This window comes from Passer montanus, unplaced genomic scaffold, assembly GCF_014805655.1.
Source record: "Passer montanus isolate IOZ18808 unplaced genomic scaffold, ASM1480565v1 scaffold112, whole genome shotgun sequence".
Lineage (NCBI taxonomy): Eukaryota > Metazoa > Chordata > Aves > Passeriformes > Passeridae > Passer > Passer montanus.
In genome coordinates this window covers 1,229,340-1,249,424 of record NW_024357836.1, presented here as the reverse complement: position 1 = coordinate 1,249,424, position 20,085 = coordinate 1,229,340, and the positions used below count along the sequence as shown (strand labels likewise).

Below are 20,085 nucleotides of genomic sequence, written 5' to 3'. Positions count from 1 at the left end.
CTCTGATTGGCTGAGCCTCGTGTTTTGGCCCCCGGCGGGGAGGGCGGGGCGCCAGGCGGCGCTCGCTGATTGGGCCGGGGGGGCGGTGCCGGGCCGCGCGCGCGGCGCATGCGCAGACCCTCATGTGGAGGGCGGCGGCGGCGCGCGCGGGTCGGCGTTGTCGGGAGCGCGCACGGTAACGGTGCCCCCCCCAACCCGGGTCTTAAAGCGGGGTCTGGGGGGGACATGAGGGTCTGGGGGCCATCACCGCCACCGGGGCTGTGTGTGGGAGTCCCGCCCGTCCTCTGAGCGGGCGAAGCGAGCGGCCCCGTCCCTCCCCTCGCTGAGGCGTTTTGGGGGGTCCCGTCCCTCCTCTCACCAGGGAAGGTTGGGTGGGGGCGACCCCCCTGAGGGGCCGGTATTGAGGAGTCCCGTTCTTCCCCTCGCTGAGGCGTTTTAGGGGGCCTGTCCCTCCCTTCACCAGGGAAGGTTGGGGAAGGGGGGCGACCCCTGTGAGGGGAGGGCATTGAGGGGTCCCGTCCCTGCCCTCGCTAGGGAAGGTTGTGGGGGCGACCCCTCTGAGGGGAGGGCATTGAGGGGTCCCGTTCTTCCCCTCACCGAGGCGTTTTAGGGTGTCCCGTCCCTCCCTTCACCAGGGAAGGTTGGGGGGGCGACCCCCCTGAGGGGCCGGTATTGAGGGGTCCCGTTCTTCCCCTCGCTGAGGCGTTTTAGGGCGTCCAGCTCCTCCCCTCACCAGGGAAGGTTGTGGGGGCGACCCCTGTGAGGGGAGGGCATTGAGGGGTCCCGTCCCTGCCCTCGCTAGGGAAGGTTGTGGGGGCGACCCCTCTGAGGGGAGGGCATTGAGGGGTCCCGTTCTTCCCCTCACCGAGGCGTTTTAGGGGGTCCCGTCCCTCCCTTCACCAGGGAAGGTTGGGGAAGGGGGGCGACCCCTCTGAGGGGCCGATATCGAGGGGTCCCGTCCCTCCCCTCAGCGGGCGCTTGGAGCGTTCCATCCCTCCCGGGGGGGGGTTTGGGGTCCCGTCCCTTATGGAGGGGTCTCTGCACTGGGGGTCCCGTCCCGCCCCTCACCCGCTCGCGTTTCGGGGAGGGTCCCGTCCCTCCGCGGCTGCGGGACCCTGGGGGTCTCTCCCCTCACCGGTTGGGGTTTCGGGGAGGGTCCGTCCCTCCCCTCGCGGCGGGGGCGGTTTGTCCGTCCCGTCCCTCCCCTCACGCGGGGTTTTGGGGCCGGGCGGTTCCCGCTGTGCCCGCTCCGCCTCACGGGGGTCCCGCGCCGGCCCCGCCGCCCCGGGCTCGCTAACGGCCCCGCGTTCCTCCCTCCCTCCGCCGCCGCAGCGCCGCGATCCCGGAGCTCCGGCGATCTGGACCTTGTAAGTACAAGAATAACCTCAGTAATGTGGTTTTTTAAAGCCCTTCAGGAAGCCCTGCGGGGTCTGAGGCCACTCTGCTCAGGTTTCTGTTGAAAATAGTGTGTAAAAATTTGGATTAAATGGGGTGGAAAAAGTCTACCCGGCGCGTTATTTTTAGGGTGTAGTTCCCTGTTTTCAGGGTTTGGTCGCAGGAAGCTGTGGATTGGGCAGGCCCACGGCTGCGTTGTGTAATTCCTGGTAGTATTTTCCTCACACAGTGAGAGCCACTTGTGCTCCTGGAATTAAGGAATTCTTTTATCCTGGGATCATTTGGGTTGGAAGGACCTAAAGCCCATCCAGTCCCATCCCTTCCACTATCCCAGGTTGCTCTAAACCTTGTCCAACCTTGGATACTTCCAGGGATGGGGCAGCCACAGCTCCTACAGAAAAATTGAATTTAAGATATAACATTAAAGAGAGGCTGCAGGGTGGTATCAGTGATCCTGAAGGTAAAACAATAATGACTGTAGCAATGTGTTTGATTCAATCCTGTATTTCCTTCAGAAATAAAGACCACAATGGACAAAGGTGGGTGATTCCTTTATTCCATTTTTTTTCCCTTCAGAACACCTTGGCATTGCCCTTTTCCACGTGAAGCTCAGCCATGACTGACCAAGAGTTTGTCCTCTGCAAGTGGAAGAGGCGTTTGTGGCCAGCCAAGGTAAGGAGGAATGAGGAAATGTTTGTGGAGGCTGCTTGGAGCAGAGCAGGAAGGAAGGGAGAGGTCCCAGCCAACGTGTCTGAACTTGTCTGAGCTCTGGAGATGCCAGCAGGAAAAATGGAGAGGGCCTGGAGCCATGGGGATAACTTCTCACAGCCTGAGGGCAGGGTTGGATGGGCACTGGGGAGAAATTCCTCCCTGTGAGGGCCTGGAATGGATTTCCTGGGCCAGTGAAGGAGTCCCTGCCCTTGGCAGGGGTGGGATGGGATTGAAGATCCCTTCCCAGCTCCATCCTGGGATTTTATCACTCCACAATCTTCAAGCTGCTCCCAGGCACTGTCAAGCTGCTCTTAGATAAACGTTTTACTGTTGATTAAGATTTTTAAATGAAGATTTCTCACTTCTAATGTAGGTTTTGTGCAAACCTGGAGTTGCTGGGGGCAGTCCTGTTGCCACCACAAAAAGGATGGGATTGAAAGCTGAAATCCTTGGCTTGCAGAAGCAGTTGAGTATCCTTGTTCCTATCACACGTTTGCATTCTTGGAGGCTAAAAAATAAAGGGAAGGAAGGAATCCTTTTATCTGAAGGTGCCAGTGAGATAGGATCCTGGATTTGCAGAAGGTTTAGGGGTTTAACCCTATCCAGGACAGGTTGGGGGAGGGAATTTTGGGGGTTTTTGCTGTCTGAGAGCAGTTTTGTGCTGCTGGGAGTGTTTTGCTGCCGGTTCCAGTCACCTTTTTGTGTTCCAGGGTCAGTGTGAGCTCTGCAAACGTGGTTCCCCTGACAGAGGAGAGGATCAAGGCCATCGCCTCCACCCTGGGTGAGGAGGGAGGGGCTCAAATGTGCTGCTTTGTGTCTTTTCTGGGGGTAAAATGCATGTAGAAACTCAGCCCCAAAAGTGCTGCTTTGTGTCTTTTCTGGGGTAAAATACCTGTAAAAACTCGGCCCCAAATGTGCTGCTTTGTGTCTTTTCTGGGGTAAAATACCTGTAAAAACTCAGCCCCAAATGTGCTGCTTTGTGTCTTTTCTGGGGGTAAAATGCATGTAGAAACTCAGCCCCAAAAGTGCTGCTTTTCTGAGTGTAAAATCCCTGCAGAAACTCAGCCTGGGAGGATAAAACTTCTGTATTTCACTTATTTTCTTTTCCCCTTTTCCATAAAGTTGGAAAATAGGTTAAGAATTTATCATTTTCCTCTTCCCTGGGGTGGTTTGTTGGAGAGATGGTGAGGAAATGTTTCCCTCAAACTGAGGCACTTCCAGCTTGGTCTTTGTGTGTCTCCATCCTTGGCCTTGGGAATTGTGGATGATTTAAGTAGTAAAAAATGCACCTTAAAAGAAACACTACGAGTAACATTTATTATTTCTTGAATAATGCATTTGTTTATGGTAGAATAATGAGGACAATTTCATTTATTGAATATTTTTCCTCATCAGAGCAAAAGGAAAGCATGAGTGAGGCCGTGGAGGAGCTGCAATATCGCTGCTCCCTGAAACTTGCCCTGGACATTCTCCATCAGACCGACTCCAGCAGTGAAATGGCACCTGCAGAGGGACCAAATCCCGAATTTTCCCGGGAGAAATCTGCCCCCCCCACCCCCTTCCACAGCTTCTTGTTGCGCTCTCGCTCCAAAAAGTCAGAACCTGAGGCTGCCAAGAGGAAAAGAAAAGCCCAGAACAACTGTGGGGTGAAGGATGATCCCAAAGCACGCGGCCAGGGGGGCTCTGTGGCTCCAGGGGGGAGTGGAAAAGCACCTGGAAGGGGCACAAGCCCTGCCAGGGCACCTGGGAGGGGCACAAACCCTGCCAGGTGTGGTGCCAGGAACTCGAGTGTGGCACCAGCTCCTGACAGTCACAACTGCAGAGAACCAGAGCCAAAATCATCACCCAGACAGAGGAAAATCCAGCCCAGAATGGGGAGTGGAGCCTCCTGTAAGGCAGAGGGTGGAAGAAGTCAGCAAGGAAGGAAAAGAAGATGTAGGGATGATTCCCCCCAGGATCAAGCACAGCTGGCTCCTGAGGAGGGCTCTCCCTCTGTCCCCTCTAAATCTGGCACTGTGGAAGCTTCCAGAAAGACAGGAACTCAGCCTGGGAGAACATTCCTGGATTCCTCCTGTGAAACTGCCTCGGATGAGTTGGAGAAAAGCATCAGCAGTGAGAGTGAGAGCCTGGCAAACAGCTGGATGGGAGGAGAGAGGCAGAGGGTGGAAAACACCTGGATGGGGCAGCTGTGGCCTCGGGCACAGACAGGAAATGCAGGAACCAGCCCGGATCCTCACCTGGGCCTTCTGGTGCCTTCCCTCAGCCTCAGGAGGAGGAAAACCAGGATGGGAATAGAGCCCCTGACTCTGAGGAAGATGAAGGTGGGCAGATCCCTTGGGGAAGGAAACCTTCATCCTGGGTGGGTGCTGAGCACTGTTACTCACCTTGGAATGCTGCTTTGCTTTTGGGGAAGTGGCTCTTGAATTGCTGCTTTCATTCCTTTTGGTTTCCATTCCTGGGAAGCAGAAATGCTGATTCCCTCAGAGCTGGGGAGGGTTTGGGATGTCTGCAGTTCCTTGGGGTTTTCCAGGGAAAGCTGGGGTTTGTTTTTTTTTTGAGCTCACACTTGTTATCCCTTACTGCTCTCTGATAAATCGAGATGAAATGTTTTTGAGTGAGTAGGTGCAGTTCCTGAGGCCAGCCCCTTTCTTTCCCCTTTCCCTCTTTCATCCACACGATCAGGGAATCAGGATTCCCTAATTAGAAGTGTGCAGGTCTGTCAGATCCCCTCTAGGTCACCCTCAGGTGTGTCTCACCTGCTCTGAAGCTGATCCTGTCCTAATGCCTGGATCCTGGTGCTGTTGGCAGGGCTGGAAGCCTCTGGGATGTTTTCCAGGAGAGTTTCCTCAGAAAGCCTCCCTCCACTCTCCCCTCTGGCAGATGAAGAGGAGGAAGATTTCCCAAGTGTTCTGTCCCATCGAGGTGAGACATCAGCAGGGCTCAGGCTCTGCCCCCTCTGGGAGCTTCAGTTTGCCTGCAGTCCCTGGAGATCCCAGGAGGGGATCCAGCTGTGTCCAGGCTTTGGGATAAAATGCCTTTCCTGGGTCCATCAGGCATTTTGCTGCAGAATAAAAGGAAAATCCCTGAAACTGGACAAGGGCCTGGGATTGAACTTGCTGGGTTTCAGTTCAGGCCTCCCTGTGCTGCATTTTGGGGTCACTGTAACAGCACTGAAGAGCAACTCCTGGAGGAAAAGAAGAAAGGGGCAGCACCTGTCTTGTTTTATTGGTTTTTAAGGAAAATTTCCCTTCTGTTTCACCAGAACCCAAATTCTTCGAGGAAGGGATGTTGGTGTGGTGCAAGCTGCGGCGGTATCCGTACTGGCCAGCCGTGGTAAGAGCAGCTCCTGCCTCCTCAGCCTGCTGATAAGGAGCAACTCCCAGCTCTGGAGTGACTTTTGCCCTTCCTGCAAGTGTTAAAGACCTTCCAGCAGAAGCATTTCAAAATTGATAGCAGTAAATTTGTGCTAAAAGCACTCCAAATGTGGTCGCTTCACACCTGTTTGTACAGAGCTCTGGCTTATCCCAGTTCTTTTGTGGTGGAGCAGGACTTTGTTCCCAATTTGCAAAAGAAAGGAGAAGCCCTTTGTGCACTAAAAATACTCCCTTGGGGGAACTGGTTGCTGTTTCCGCTTGGGTTTTTCATATTTGTGAAATAAAGGAAAGTTACAGCAACAAAAAAAAATTAAGTGTGGGTTGTAGTGGGTGATATCCACAGAAAAATATCCCTGCTTTATCAAGATTAGGATTTTTGAGGCTTTTTCCTCTCTCCAGGTAAAAGCAGTGAAGAGGAAGCACCGGAGGGCCTGTGTGCTCTTCATAGATGGCACCACAAATGAGAAGAAAAAAGGGTAAATGTGGATTTCCATCCCATCCTGAACCTCCAGCCTCGTTATTCCATGTCCTGTGACTTTTCCTGGTGCAGGGTGAGGACAGTCCTCTCCAGCTTGATCTGGGAGGGAGGGGCGGGGGCAGGTGAGGGTTGCAGGTGCTTTGTCATGCTGCAGGTTGAGGCAGCTCCCTGTCCCTGGGAAGAGCTGAGGAGTCAAAACCAAAAAAAATCCCCTGGAATGCAGCCAGTGTTCTCCTTGTGCTGCCCAAACTTTCTGGAAACATTGGCCTGCCTTTAACTTTTCTCTAAACCAGGTACTTCTCATCTGTTAGAAGATTCCATACTTTTAACTTGCTGTGGAAGCTAAAACCATTAAAATCTGTGCTCCTGAATTCCTTGGGAAGTGGGATTTTCAGGGAGAAGCAGAGCTGCAGTAGATCAGCAGGGAAATGGGGCGGTTGAGGTGCATCTCTGACTGTGTTTCTTTAAAAGTTTCTCAGTGTCTCTGAAGAGCCTGAAGCACTTTGACTGTGAGGACAAGCAGGAGCTCATTGTGAGTATCCCAGAGATGTGGAGCTGCAGGGCTTGGGCAAACACAGTGGGAAATTCAGGCTGTAAATGGCCAGGGGGGAATGTGGGGCTTGGCCCCCTCGAAGCCACTCTCATCCCTGTGACAGCTCTGGCAGGAGTTGTTTTACCATGAGGAAAAAATTCTCATGGACCATTTTTGTCCCCTGGGCTGAAACTCTTGGAGAGCTGCTGGGTTTGGGACAGAAATTCCTCCTTGTTCTGCAGGAACGAGCCAAGGAGAACTATTCCAGGGAAATCGAGTGGTGCCTCCAGCTGATCCGGGACTACCGCATCCGCGTGGGTGAGGAGGGGCAGTGCCCTGGCACCCAAATCCCAGCGTGGTTGGGGTGGGAAGGACTTAAAGCCCTCCCAGTGCCCCCCTGCCATGGCAGGGACACCTTCCACTGGCCCAGGGTGCTCCAAGCCCCGTCCAGCCTGGCCTTGGGCATTCCCAGCTCTGGGATCTCATCCTGAGGTCCAGCAGGAAAGGGGAGCCCCAAGCTTTGATTTCTGGGTGAGTGGAACTGATGTCTGCCCCTGTTTTGGTTTTTTAGGCTGTCATTCTTTCACTGGGTCCTTCCTGGAGTATTTTGCTGCTGATATCAGTAAGTGAATCCATCCCTTTGGGAATTCTCTTGGCTAGGTAAAAACTCCTCTCAGCAATAAAATTCCTTATTTTCTATTGATATGGCTATGAAAAAAAAACCAACCAAACAAAAAAAAAAAAACTCTTTGTACATTTAAATATAAATTCTTGTGGTTTGTCTTTCAGGCTACCCAGTGAGGAAGGAGGGATACCAGAGTGTGGTGCAGATGGCATTCCCAAACACAGGGGAGGAAGAGGCTGGACAGTCTTCCTCAGACACCTCCCCCCAGAAACCCCCGAGGAAGCTCCTCCCTGACAGGACCAGAGCTGCCAGGGACAGGGAGAACAAGAAGCTGGTGGAGTTCATAGTGAAGACCAAAGGGGCTGAAGAGCATCTCCTGGGCATCCTGAAAAGTGGGAAACAATCCCGCTGGCTGAAGAAGTTCCTGAATTCCAGCCGGTACATGACCTGTGTGGAGACTTACCTGGAGGATGAGGAGCAGCTGGACCTGGTGGTTGGCTACCTGAAGGAGGTGTACAGGGAGATGGACACCAAGAACCTGCACCAGATCCTGGGGGATGGCATCAGGTTCATCTCAGATGTGCTTTTACCTGAGGTGAGGGAGGGGGGAAGATGAACTGCAGAGATAAATGACACTTAATTCCCATTATTTATTCCTTTGTGTGACGTGGGTCCTGTGGAATGATGTGGGGAGAGCTCCCAGAACTGAGCCAGGCAGGAATATTCACCCCTGCCTACAGCCTGAGTCACTCAAATGCTGATTTTTAAGCACAGAAAGGAGGAGCTTCAGGTAGATTGTTGTTTTTAAAAGCAGATGGATAGTTTTCTGATGTATTTTAATTACCCCTGAAATGCTTCAAAGCTTTGTTTTGGGGTTTTTATTTTAATTTGGCAACTTCTCAGCATTTTTTTTCTTTACCTCTGAAATGTTTCAAAGCTTTGTTTTGGGGTTTTTATTTTAATTTGGCAACTTCTCAGCATTTTTTTTCTTTACCTCTGAAATGTTTCAAAGCTTTGTTTTGGGGTTTTTATTTTAATTTGGCAACTTCTCAGGGTTTTCTTGGTCCTTTGTGTGTGTGGAGGTGGGGGGTGGTGTGTTGGCTGTTCTTCCAGTTGTTGTGGATAACTTGTGTTCTTCCCAGGAATTTTCCCAGGAGAACATTAACTCGTGTAGAAACAAAATTACTGTGAAGAATATTTTAATCTGAGGATAAAAATACCCCCCAGGGGATGATACAGAACAATTTCATATTTTTTATTTAGGAATTTCAGACACTCAATGAGCAGTTTCATCCAAATTTTCTAAGTTACTGAGGAACCCTTTTCTCAAAACATGCTTAGCTGAGGCAGTTTCAAATCCCTGGCTATGGTTTAGTTTTGCTTATTGATTATTATCATTAATTATTCAATGCTTTTCTAGGCCATCATCTGTGCCATTGCTGCCGTGGATGACATTGATTATGAGAAGGCAGAAGAGAAGTACATTAAAGGCCCACCTGTGAGCAAAAGGTAGATTTTTTTTTAGGATTTTCCAAGGGTTTTTACTCATTTGTTGTTGGATACAGAAAAGGTTTCAAGTGAGGGCAGGAGAGCTCAGCATCTTCCTCCTTTGAGGGACAAAATGTGGAAAATGTCCCAGTTGAGCAACCCTGCAAATTTAATTTGGGTTGTTATTGTCCAGGTGATGCAACCTGGACAATAATATCCTGTTTTAACTTCCAACCTTCTATGTTTTCCTTTCCAGAGAGAGAGAGTTGTTTGATGAACAAATCCTGGGAAGCAAAAAGCTCAAGACTGAGCCAGAGCCTGCAGAGAGCTGAGGAGAGGCCAGGCTGTCCTGGGGCCAGCTGTAAATAACCAGTGGTGCTTTGTATAAAACGTGGCATTCTTTGTAAAGTCTGTGTGTACATCCCCAAATGCTCTGCTCCCTGCTGCTTCCATGGCCTCACTGTGTCCAGGATCCCCTGGATCCTCATCCCTCAGTGCCCCCCTGGGGGCTGCCAGAGCCCCCCAGGGCTGTGCAGAGCTGCTGCTGCTGCTCCACCACTTCCACGTGGGTTCTTGTAGCCAAACACCCGACCTGGGGAGGGATCTTGTCCTGCTTTGGGCTGCCTGCTGGGCTCCCTGCTCCTGATCCAGCCAGGGAAGGCTCCTGGGGGTTCTCCCTTCCTGCCTCGTGCATCTCCAAGGGTGGGAAATCAGAGCTGCCACCTGGATCACCAAGATTTGGGTTCTTCTTTTCTTATGACAAGTAAAATTCCATGGAGAAGGAATCCAGGTTTGCTTAAACAGAAACATTTCCTCTGACTGAATCAGTGGAATGCTGGATTGTTGCCTCCTCTGAATTTTGGGAGGCTTTTAATTGTGGTTTTGGTTTTTTTTCTCATCTAAATTCCCAGTTTAATCCTGCCCAGTTCCCTGCTCACCTTTGTTGGAGCTGTGGCACATGGAAGCAGTGTCACCAAGAACTAATTAATGATGAATAATGATAAATGATACATAAAACCCCCTGATTAGGGTTTCTCTGTGATAATGAAATGTGATCTCCTTGCTTGTCCAATAAAACCCAAGATGATTTGAAATGAAGAGGTTGAAATTGGGATCCAGATGTCTATCCTGGCTGTAGTAATTATCTGAATATATTTTAATTACACTTTTAATTGCTCTGTGCTCTCTAATGAGTTTTTCCATGAAATCCTTATTCCTGTTATCTCAAGTACCTCAATTACAGGGCCAGGCCAGGAAGTGAGGGTTTATTAAAGCCTGGGAGGAGGGATAATGAATTTTGTGGGATAGGATAAAAAATTAATGATGGACTTAACTCAGAGCTGTGAGTGGCACTTTCCCTTTGGAGATGAGGGGCTGGGGAGGGACTGCTCTGGGTAATTTGGAGATGGGGGGAGCTTCTCCCTCCTTTCCATGAACTCTGTGTTCCCTTTTCCATCCAAACTCCTCGAGTGCTGCCGGATCCTGCTCCAGACCAGAACCACCTCCCTGCAGCTGTGAATCCTGGAGTGGTTTGGGCTGGAAGGGCCCTTAAACCCCAGCCAGGGGCAGGGACAGCTCCCCGTGTCCCTGGGTGCCCCAGGGATGGTCCTGACCTCGTCCCACCCCTGGGCACCAGGCTCAGCCTCGCCGTGTACCAATCACGTGGGTTTAATAAAGTGAATCATCAACGTTTGCTGCTTCTGTTTAATTAGTGTAATCTGTGGTGGGTGGTGCTTCCACCCCGGTGTGACAGCAGGTGAAGATACTTTATCTGATGCAGAAAAACTGAGATGATAAAGTAACATCCTGTCTGTTATTAATCATGTTATTAATCATTGGGAAATAAACTCAGTGGGTTTTGTTCTTGTGCTTTATTTAAAATGGGCTGACACCACCTCTGCTTGTGATTGTCCAGTGTTAATTAATCCATGTTCCCTCAGCTCTCTCCTCAATGCTCAGTGTAAGATCATTAACTCATATCTATTATTAATTCATAATTAAATAATAATATTTGTCATTAATCCAGTATTACAGCCCTTCGTTCCTCCCTGTTGTGTGTGTGTGGTTCCAGGATATTAAAACGATCGAGTGCAGAGTTTGGGGCAGGTGTAACGAGCTCCGAAGCCGCGGGGGTGTTTTGGGGTGAAAACGGCGCTTTTGCAATCCCGCTCCCTGCAGGAAAAGAAGCTTCTGCCGAAACCCGGGATCGAACCAGGGACCTTTAGATCTTCAGTCTAACGCTCTCCCAACTGAGCTATTTCGGCTGCACGGGGGCGCTCCGCCCCCCCCGCCCGTCACCGCCGGTGGCGCCGCTCGGGGCGGGGGGACACGGAGGGGGACAGAGGGGACAGAGGGGCGGACGTGGGGCCCGGGACACGGGACAGGCGGGACACGGGGGCGGGACGGGCGGGACGGGGGACACGGGACCGGGACCGGGCCAGGCGGGACACGGGGCGGGCGGGAGGCGGCGGCAGCGCGGTCTCTGTGGCGCAATCGGTTAGCGCGTTCGGCTGTTAACCGAAAGGTTGGTGGTTCGAGCCCACCCAGGGACGGCCGCTCTTTATTTTCCTGCGCGACCGCGGCTTCGCAGCCCCGGGACGGGCTCTTAACCGCCGAGTCCAGTGGCGGTTCCGGGACGGCTCGGCCCGCCAGGGGTTGTTTTGGGGTCATTTTGGGATCTTTTGGGGTCGTTTTGCCGCGGCCGGCGGAGCGGAGGGTGCCTCCGGAACCGCCGGCCCGGGAGGCGTTTCCCGCCGGAGCGCTGCGGCGGCGGCGCGCGGGGCGCTTTAGCGGGCGCACCGCGCGCAGAGGTTGCCTGAAGGGCTGCGAGCGATGGCGGCGCTGGGCCGTGAGCGGGGCCGGGCCGGGGCGGGCCGGGACGGGGCGGGACGGGCACCGCGGCCGGGCTGGGGGCACCGGAACAACCCCCCCTGAGGGAGTGACGCGGGGGGAGCCCTGCGGGGACACCGGGCAGCCGCGCTGAGCTCTCCCGTCCTCTCTTGCAGGTCTGCGGCTCCCCGCGCACGGCGTGCTGGGCTGGCGGTGAGCGCCGGGCTGGGGGCGCCGGGGCGGTGGGACCCCGGGGGCACGGCTGGGGGGGCCGGGCCGGTGACAGCGCTGACCCCGGGGCTGGGGGGACCCAGGGCCGCGGCTGAAGGGCACCCCGGGCTCTGGGGGGGCTCTGGGGGCCAGGGGGGCTCTGGGGGTCAGGGTGCCTCTGGGGGCCAGGGGGGCTCCTTCCCCGCTGGGCTTGCAGGAGCACCGGCTGCCGCGCGGGCTCTGTCACCCTGTCACCCTTGCTGTCCCCAGGCCCGGCTCCGTGAGTGCCGTGCCCGCTCAGCTGCTCCATCAGACGGCGGCCGATGGCGCTGACAGGTGACAGCTCCTGCCCCGGGACAGGGCACGGCCGCTTGTGCGGGGGGTCCCAGTGGCACCTCCTGTGAGGGGGCTCCTCCCTTCCCTGCTGGAATCCGAGGAGCTCTGGGAGCCCCGGGAGAGGCAGCCAGGGGCTCTCCGTGCCTGGGGTGCAGCTCAGGGGCTCTGCCCCAGCACCCAAGGCACAGACCCACACTGGGGACAATCCTCTGTCACAAACAGAGGGGTGGCATTGTCCTTCCTCAGGGAGGCACAGCCCCCTGCAGGGCTAAACGCTGATTCTGCAGGGAAATCTCTGGAGAGTGATGGCTCTGTGCTGCTGCTTTCAGCTCTGTGCAGGTGCAGAAGAGCTCTGCTGTTGTCCAGAGGAAATCCTACCTCCCCAGCAGCCGCGGCGAGTACGTCATCACCAAGCTGGATGACCTGGTCAACTGGGCACGGCGGGTGAGTCCCGGGCCACCCTGGCACGGGGGACAGGGTGGCACATCAGGGGCACCTCCTGCTCAGGGTAAAAATGGGCTCAGAGCTCCTGTGGGCAGAGGGTGACACTGGGGTGCAGGGACAGTCTGGGGTGTGGGGGGTCTGGAAGTGCCCGTTGGTCACCAGGAAAAGGCACTGCTGGAGCTGTCCCTGCCCTGAGCAGCTGCTCTGCCTGCGGGGAAGGGTGACACAGGTGACAGTGCCCTGGGTCTGCTGTGCTGTGCCCCGTGGGGCTCTGAGCTGTCCCTGAGCTGGGACATTACTGTCCCCGTGGGGCTTTGAGCAGGGACACCACTGTCCCCATGGGGCTCTCAGCTGTCCCTGCTGTCCCTGGGTGGCTCTGAGCTGTCCCTGCTGTCCCCGTGGGGCTCTGAGCTGTCCCTGCTGTCCCCGGTGGCTTCGAGGCTGTCCCTGGTGGCCCTGGTGGCTCTGAGCTGTCCCTGCTGTCCCCGTGGGGCTCTGAGCTGTCCCTGCTGTCCCCGTGGGGCTCTGAGCTGTCCCTGCTGTCCCTGGGTGGCTCTGAGCTGTCCCTGCTGTCCCTGGGTGGCTCTGAGCTGTCTCTGCTGTCCCTGGGTGGCTCTGGGGTGGCTCTGAGCTGTCCCTGCTGTCCCTGGGTGGCTCTGAGGTGGCTCTGAGCTGTCCCTGCTGTCCCTGTGGGGCTCTGAGGTGCCCTTAGGCTGCACACAGAGCTCTCCCCGTATCCATCCCCGGTGCCTTGAGCTGTCCCCCTGTGCGTGCCACCCGCGCTGTCCCTGAGCTGCTGGCTGTCCCCACAGAGCTCCCTGTGGCCCATGACCTTCGGGCTGGCGTGCTGTGCCGTGGAGATGATGCACATGGCAGCCCCCCGCTACGACATGGATCGCTTCGGGGTCGTGTTCCGCGCCAGCCCGCGCCAGGCCGACGTCATGATCGTGGCAGGGACCCTGACCAACAAAATGGCCCCGGCGCTGCGCAAGGTACGGGGGGCACGGGGGGCACGGGGGGCACGGGGAGCTGGGCAGCACCCCACACATCCCTGTCCTGCAGGTCTATGACCAGATGCCAGAGCCTCGCTACGTGGTGTCCATGGGGAGGTGAGTGCCAAGATGTCCTCGGGGTCCTGGGGGGAGTTCTTGGCTTGTTTGTGTTTCCAAATTCTTAAAAAGCTTTGTAGAGCAGAGCCCAAAGGCTGCCCAAAGGGAATGGTGGGTGTGAATCCTCCCAGGGATGGGTTCAGGGGCTTTGCAGCTGCCAAACTCCAGAATCCAAGAGTTTGCTTTTGGCTTTCAAAATGCTTCTGCTGTGCTGGAATCTGCTCTGTGGGGGACTCAGTCAGGGATCTGCTCCCTGAGGGATCAGTTGGGATCTGCTCTATGAGGGATTCAGTTGGGATCTGCTCCATGAAGGATTCAGTTGGAATCTGCTCCCTGAGGGATTCAGTTGGGATCTGCTCTATGAGGGATTCAGTTGGGATCTGCTCCCTGAGGGATTCAGTTGGGATCTGCTCCCTGAGGGATTCAGTTGGGATCTGCTCCCTGAGGGATCAGTTGGAATCTGCTCTATGAGGGATTCAGTTCGGATCTATTCCATGAAGGATTCAGTTGGGATCTGTTCCATGAAGGATTCAGTTGGAATCTCCTCTATGAGAGACTCACCTGGGATCTGTTCCATGAAGGATTCAGTTGGAATCTCCTCTATGAGAGACTCACCTGGGATCTGTTCCATGAAGGATTCAGTTGGAATCTCCTCTATGAGAGACTCAGCTGGGATCTGTTCCATGAAGGACTCAGTTGGAATCTGCTCCATGGGGGGACTCAGTTGGACTCCGTGGTCTCAGAGTTCTTTTCCAACCTGAATGATTCCATGATTCTCAAAGTTTTCTTGTCCTCACTGGCTGAGGGTGGCAGGTCCAGGCTGGAACAGGACAAATTCTGGCAAAGCTCTGAGGCAAAACAGAAGGGTTTGTAGCAGAGAGGGAGGGCTGTGGACCCTGCTTTGTGAGGGTGATGGGAACAGTTCAGCTGGGCTGGATTCACCTGAAACCCTCCCAGGCAGGGCTCGTGGTGGGGCAGTGCCACCTGTGGAGCTGGAGGCTCCGAGCCTGGCAGTGCCCACCTGCCCAGGGCCACCTTCCCTTGGCCTGCTGCTCACCTTCCTGGCCTGACCCTGTCCCTGTCCTGCAGCTGTGCCAACGGTGGGGGCTACTACCACTACTCCTACTCCGTGGTGAGGGGCTGCGACCGCATCGTGCCCGTGGACATTTATGTGCCAGGTAAAGGGGCAGCTCACCTGGCAGCAGGGCAGGGAGAGGGGAATTCTCTGCATGCAGGTGTGGGTTTGAAAGGTTTTCCTGTTTCAGTGGTGGGGAAACTGCAGCAGCTCCAGGGATTGTGGGATGGGGAGGGTTGTGATGGTGGTGGCACCGTCAGTGGGGTGGGAGGGGGGTTTGGATACACTTTGAAATTAAATAATTGCTGTGTTTGATAAAGATCTTCTTCATAAACAGCATCAATTCAGTTTCTTTGCACTCCTGCCTGTGCCAGCCACAAAGCCAGAGGGGAGTGAGCTTTGGGATAAGTCCTGGGGTTGGCACTTGTTGCAGGTTCCTGCCCTGTGACCTTCCCCCCTTCCTCCCTTCTCTCCCAGGTTGCCCACCCACAGCTGAGGCTCTGCTCTACGGGATCCTGCAGCTGCAGAGGAAGATCAAGCGGGAGAGGAGGATGCAGATCTGGTACAGGAAATAGCCTTTATTTATGTCCCCACTCACTGTCCCGGGCACTGCTCACAGCTACGCACAAATCCGGCTCCCCACGCGCCTTCCAATAAAACTCTACCTGTCCAGGTGCTTTTCTGTCTTTAATAAACCCCTCTGATCTGAGGGGTTCAAAAACTGGGCTAAAAAAAGCAGGAGCTGAGTTTGATAACTGCTGAGTTACTGAGTTAACACTGCTGAACAATCTGTCAGGGAAGGTGATGTCATATCGTGACATAAAAGCTTTTGCTAGAATTTTTTCTTAGCTTTGTTGGGAAGTTTGGAGACCAACACATGTCTGGGTGATCCCTGAGCCCTCCCTGAGCTCATCCCTTACTCACCACCTGCTCCTTGTTGGTAATTCCTACACAGGATCTAATAAATCCATAATATTTGTGTGCACAGGGGCCAGAAATTAATTTGGTTTCTGTAACAAGTCAAATAGTGATGCCTAAAATCAGAATGTGATTATTAAACCTGAATGTAGAGCTCCTAAGCAGGGCAGGGATAAAGCAGCCTGTCCTGGATGCATCCCTGGAGCCTGGGATGAGGAATGGTCGTGCCTGAGGGACAAACACACTTTGGAAAGACAAATAAATCGCTCGGGAACAGTGGTTTGGGTATTTCATTCCTTTTAATGGACTTTATCCCTTCTGGGGAGAGAGGAAACATCATTTATTGAGCTGTGAGGGGGTGTTGGGGTCAGGGTTTGCTGCCGTGGGCTTTGACCGAAAATGTTGGGAAACTTCCCTGGGGAATTGCTTCAGGAGAAGCTGAAATGCCTCAAAATGCCTCAGATTGCCCCATTTCTCCCACCTGGTTTGGATTATTTGACTCTTGTGGGAATCCACCCTGTGATTTCTCAAAATGATGCAGTTTTTAGAGGAAATGGCTGGGTCTGGAACCCGTTTGGCCAGAACCACACTCTGAAATTCCAGCTTAATTGAGAATTTCAAATCTTGAGGGGACAGAGCAGGGTGAGATCTTCCACAGAGCCCATGAGACCCCTCCAGGGCAGGGGGCTCCTGGGGCAGGGGGTTTCCTGTCCTTTTGTCCACTGGAATCCATCCTGATCCTCCACCCATCTCTCAGGGGCTTTAAAGGAGATCAGAGCTTTTCTCCTCCTGCCCAGCTCCTGCTCCCCTCAGTGTTTGAGGACGGTGGGGGTGATCATCCTGGGGTGGGAGTAGTAGCGGCACTCGGCGGGCGGCTGCAGCTCCATCACCCTCGTGCTGATGTTCTCCCTCCTGAAGCCCGCCTGCAGCAGCGGCCCCACCTGGGTCTCCTGCAGGAGAGGGCAGCGAGGAGCAGCCGTGGGTTGGGGTGTCTCGTGGGAGAAGTGGGGACACGCTGGAAGAAGAACCCCCCGAGCTCCCCTCTGGCGTTCCCCAGCAGCAGGGATGAGCTCCAGAGCCTCGGAGTGCTGTGGCCCAGCCCGGGCACAGCTGAGGGGAGGGGAGCAACTCACCTCGAACATCTTCTCGATGTCGCTGTACCTGGTCTTGAGCAGCTCCCCCCACGAGGTGAGGTTGCAGTAGGTGAGGACCCCTCCGGGCCGCAGCAGGCGGAAGGCGTGGCCCTGTCCCGGGAGTGCGGGGCCGGGTCAGCTCCTCCTGCTGAGCCCCAGCTCCCCCTGGAGCTCCAGCTCCTCCTGGAGCCCCAGCTCCTCCTGCTGAGCCCCAGCTCCTCCTGCTGAGCCCCCAGCCCCTCCTGCTGAGCCCCCAGCCCCAGCTCCTCCTGCTGAGCCCCAGCTCAGCCCCCAGCCCCAGCTCCTCCCCCTGGAGCCCCCAGCCCCAGCTCCCCCCCCAGCCCCAGCTCCCCCTCCAGCCCCAGCTCCTGCCCCAGAGCCCTCCCCGCGCTGTCACCTGGATGAAGTTGAACTGATGCGTGTGCCAGGTGGCCTCTGACAGCGGGTAGGTGTCGTACAGGATCCCTGCCCGGGAACACGGGGCTGGCTGTTAGCTGGGACAGACCCTGAGGGGCTCCTGTGTCCCAGGAAAATCTCCCTCCATGGCCTGGTATTGTTATGTTCCCACTGCAATTTGTCCCCATGTCTCTGAGCCCAGGAAGGCAGCGATGTGATGGCCCCCAGGGCAAGGATCTGCTCCCCAGGGCAAGGATCTGCTCCTCAGGACAAGGATCTGCTCCCCAGGACAAGGATCCATCCATTTCCCCAGACAAGGATCTGCTCCCCAGGACAAGGATCTGCTCCCCAGGACAAGGATCTGCTCCTCAGGACAAGGATCCATTTCCCAGGACAAGGATCTGCTCCCCAGGACAAGGATCTGCTCCCCAGGACAAGGATCCATCCATTTCCCAGGACAAGGATCTGCTCCCCAGGACAAGGATCTGCTCCCCAGGACAAGGATCTGCTCCCCAGGGACACAGCTGTGCCCTGTCCCCAGCCCCATGGGAGGATGTGGGCTCCACCTGCACCCTGGCCGAACTGCTCCCCCCTTTCCATGGCTCAGGGATGCCCTGGGCTTTGCTGCACCCCAGTTTGCAGTGGGGTCCCCACCCCAGCCCTGCCCACCGTGCTGTGGATGCCTCACCACTGAAGTGCCCGTCCGGCAGCGTTGGCACCACGTCCTCCCACAGCCCCTTCAGGGGCACCACCTGCGGGTGGGGGGCACAGGGGTGAGCTTGGGGGGCCACAGGCACCCCCCAGCCCTGGCACAGCCCGCCGTGCCCCTGACCTTGTGCGGCTGTGCCTTTGCCCACTGCTCCAGGCGCCGGAAAACGCCCTCGTTGCACTCGATGATCCAGTGCTCCTCGATGGCGAATTCCTGCACCTTGGAGGCGGCGATGGCCATCCCAAAGCCCACCTCGAGCACGCGGCCGCCTGCAGGTGGAACCCGGCACTCACAGCTCTGCTTTTCTCCGCCTCAAACCCCCGCCAAGCCCTGAATTCTGACCCATTCTTTCCCCAAATTGGGCTCTTTGGGTGAAGGTTGGGAGCACGTGGTGCTGCTGGCACTGAGGGGGGAAGCTGGGAGCAGCGCCGTGTCCCTGTCACCTGCTGCCCCCCCAGCTGCCCCTCTGTCCCTGTCACCTGCTGTCCCCCCCCAGTGCCCCTTTGCCCCCAACAAACCCCCCCAGTGATCCCAGTGGGAACAAACAACATCCAACCCTCCCTGTGCCAAGGGAAACAGCCCCAAAAGCAGCAGATCCTGGGAGGGGAAAATCCCCAAAACCAGCAGGGCCTGGATGGGAGGTGGCTGCACCCCCTCCCCATGTCCCCGTCCCCTTTCAAGATTGCGTCACCCTGCCACAAGGACACGAATGCCACCATGGCGCTGCTGCCCCTGTCACCACGTGTGCCACGCAGGGGGGTCCCCCAGCACATCTCCCCCCACACCAGCAGCTTCTGGGGAAGCTGCCCCCCACAGCAGCCCCCCGTTACCCTTGGAGGCAGCCACGGTGGCCAGCGAGTGCATGTAGGGCGTCTCCCAGCGCTCCATCACCGGCTTGCCCAGGATCTCCAGGTGGGCGTCGGGCTGGTCGTAGCCCGCCGGGGCCGCCCCCCAGGCCGCCCTGCAGTCCTCGCCCTCGCCGAAGATCGGCCCCGAGCTCATGGCTGCGGGAGGAGAGTGCAGCTGCACGGGCCGGGAGCAGGGACAGGCACAGAAAGGGCCACGGGCCGCTTGGCCGGCTTTAAATAGCCCTGCTGGAAAGTGCTGAGTGTGCACAGCCGGCTGGGGCCCCGCGGGGACGGGAGCCCTTATCGGGATCGGGAGCTCTTATCAGCAATGGGAGCCTTTATTGGGAATGGGAGCCTTTATTGGGAACAGAAGCCCTTACTGGGAATGGGAGCCCTCATGGGGAATGGGAGCTCTAATTAGGAATGGGAGCTCTAATTAGGAATGGGAACCCTTATGGTGAATGGGAGCCTTTATCGGGACTGGGAGCCCTTACTGGGAATGGGAGCCTTTATTGGGAATGGGAGCCCCTATCAGGAATGGGATCCTTTATTGGGAATGGGAGCTCTTATTTGGAAGGCAAGCCCTTACTGGTAATGGGAGCCCCTACTGGGAATGGGAGCCTCTACTGGGAAAGGGAGCCCTTACTGGGGACGGGAGCCCTTACAGGGACTGGGAGCTCTTATTGGGAATGGGAGTCCTTACTGGGAATGGGAGCTCTAATTAGGAATGGGAACCCTTATTGGGAATGGGAGCCCTTATCGGGGATGGGCAATGGGACCCCCAGGACGGGCGATGGGACCCCCGGGACGGGCGATGGGACCCTGGGACGGGCAATGGGACCCCCGGGGTGGGCAATGGGACCCCAGGACGGGCGATGGGACCCCCGGGGTGGGCAGTGAGACCCCCGGGACGGGCAATGGGACCCTGGGACAGGCGATGGGACCCCCGGGGTGGGCAGTGAGACCCTGGGACGGGCGATGGGACCCCCGGGGAGGGCAGTGGCACCCCCTGGAGGCCCCGCCCCCCGCGCGCGCGGACTGCCCTTCCCGCCGGCCCCCGCGCGCGCGCGGCCGGGCCGGGGGCGGCGGGGGGGGAACCGGGACACGGGAACCGGGACACGGCCGGGAGCGCCCGCCCGCGGCCCCACGACCCGCCGCCGGCACCGCCGCCACCCGGAGGGAAGAGCCGGGCGCGGCCCCGCAGGAGTCGCCGCCATGAACAGCGTGGGAGGCGCCGATGAGATCGGGTGAGGGGAAGGGGAGGGCAGCGCGCCGGGACGGTGGTGCGCGGCTCGGTCACCTTTTCCCGCAACCTCACGAGGGGGTCCCGCCGCGGCTCCGCCGGGCCGGGAGGGGCTGAGCGCGGGCCGGTGCCGGGCCGGGGGGCTTTAAGAGGGAGCCGGTCCCGGGCAGGAGGTGCTGAGGGGGGGCCGGTCCCGCCATGTTGGGGCCGTGAGGGCGCGCACCCCCCCCCC

At 56.6% G+C, this 20,085-nt stretch overlaps 4 protein-coding genes and 2 non-coding genes across 11 annotated transcripts in view; 4 read left to right on the top strand and 2 right to left on the bottom strand.

The window, feature by feature from the left end:
• The first annotated feature begins 602 nt into the window (after positions 1-602).
• PWWP3A (PWWP domain containing 3A, DNA repair factor) lies at positions 603-10,297 on the top strand. Its single transcript, XM_039695754.1, is given in 15 exon segments — positions 603-1,367; positions 1,972-2,067; positions 2,480-2,571; positions 2,817-2,887; positions 3,502-4,233; positions 4,236-4,427; positions 4,915-5,028; positions 5,369-5,439; positions 5,880-5,956; positions 6,430-6,490; positions 6,733-6,808; positions 7,062-7,112; positions 7,280-7,710; positions 8,536-8,624; positions 8,860-10,297. Coding segments are annotated over 14 exon segments (2,190 nt in total). The 5' UTR covers positions 603-1,367; positions 1,972-2,010; the 3' UTR covers positions 8,936-10,297.
• Positions 10,298-10,794: 497 nt separating this feature from the next.
• On the bottom strand, positions 10,795-10,867 carry TRNAF-GAA. The gene has a single exon. It is a non-coding gene; the product is annotated as a tRNA-Phe (tRNA).
• A 214-nt stretch (positions 10,868-11,081) lies between these two features.
• Positions 11,082-11,155, top strand: TRNAN-GUU. The gene has a single exon. It is a non-coding gene; the product is annotated as a tRNA-Asn (tRNA).
• Positions 11,156-11,339: 184 nt separating this feature from the next.
• NDUFS7 (NADH:ubiquinone oxidoreductase core subunit S7) lies at positions 11,340-15,341 on the top strand. The gene is made up of 8 exons (XM_039733044.1): positions 11,340-11,451; positions 11,609-11,645; positions 11,913-11,978; positions 12,308-12,422; positions 13,235-13,414; positions 13,485-13,531; positions 14,621-14,709; positions 15,084-15,341. The coding sequence occupies exons 1-8, from the start codon at positions 11,436-11,438 to the stop codon at positions 15,179-15,181; spliced, it is 648 nt and encodes a 215-aa protein (XP_039588978.1). The 5' UTR covers positions 11,340-11,435; the 3' UTR covers positions 15,182-15,341.
• Positions 15,342-15,804: 463 nt separating this feature from the next.
• GAMT (guanidinoacetate N-methyltransferase) overlaps positions 15,805-20,085 on the bottom strand; it is a 5,000-nt gene continuing 719 nt past the window's right edge. Inside the window, exons 1-7 of one of the 2 annotated variants that reach the window (XM_039733036.1) lie at positions 19,911-20,064; positions 18,593-18,766; positions 17,886-18,031; positions 17,742-17,805; positions 17,055-17,122; positions 16,658-16,768; positions 15,805-16,474 (exon numbers count right to left, since the gene is read on the bottom strand). In XM_039733036.1, coding sequence (XP_039588970.1) covers positions 16,334-16,474; positions 16,658-16,768; positions 17,055-17,122; positions 17,742-17,805; positions 17,886-18,031; positions 18,593-18,764 — 702 coding nt within the window. In that variant the 5' untranslated portion in view covers positions 18,765-18,766; positions 19,911-20,064 and the 3' untranslated portion in view covers positions 15,805-16,333. Of the gene's footprint in view, positions 16,475-16,657; positions 16,769-17,054; positions 17,123-17,741; positions 17,806-17,885; positions 18,032-18,592; positions 18,767-19,910; positions 20,065-20,085 lie in introns of those variants that run through there. The other variant, XM_039733029.1, reaches the window with a different exon arrangement.
• The window catches only part of DAZAP1 (DAZ associated protein 1), a 24,869-nt gene continuing 24,461 nt past the window's right edge, over positions 19,678-20,085 (top strand). For all 5 annotated transcript variants that reach the window (XM_039732966.1, XM_039732985.1, XM_039732956.1 and 2 more), the window contains exon 1: positions 19,678-19,857. In XM_039732966.1, coding sequence (XP_039588900.1) covers positions 19,848-19,857 — 10 coding nt within the window. In that variant the 5' untranslated portion in view covers positions 19,678-19,847. The remainder of the gene's footprint in view (positions 19,858-20,085) is intronic.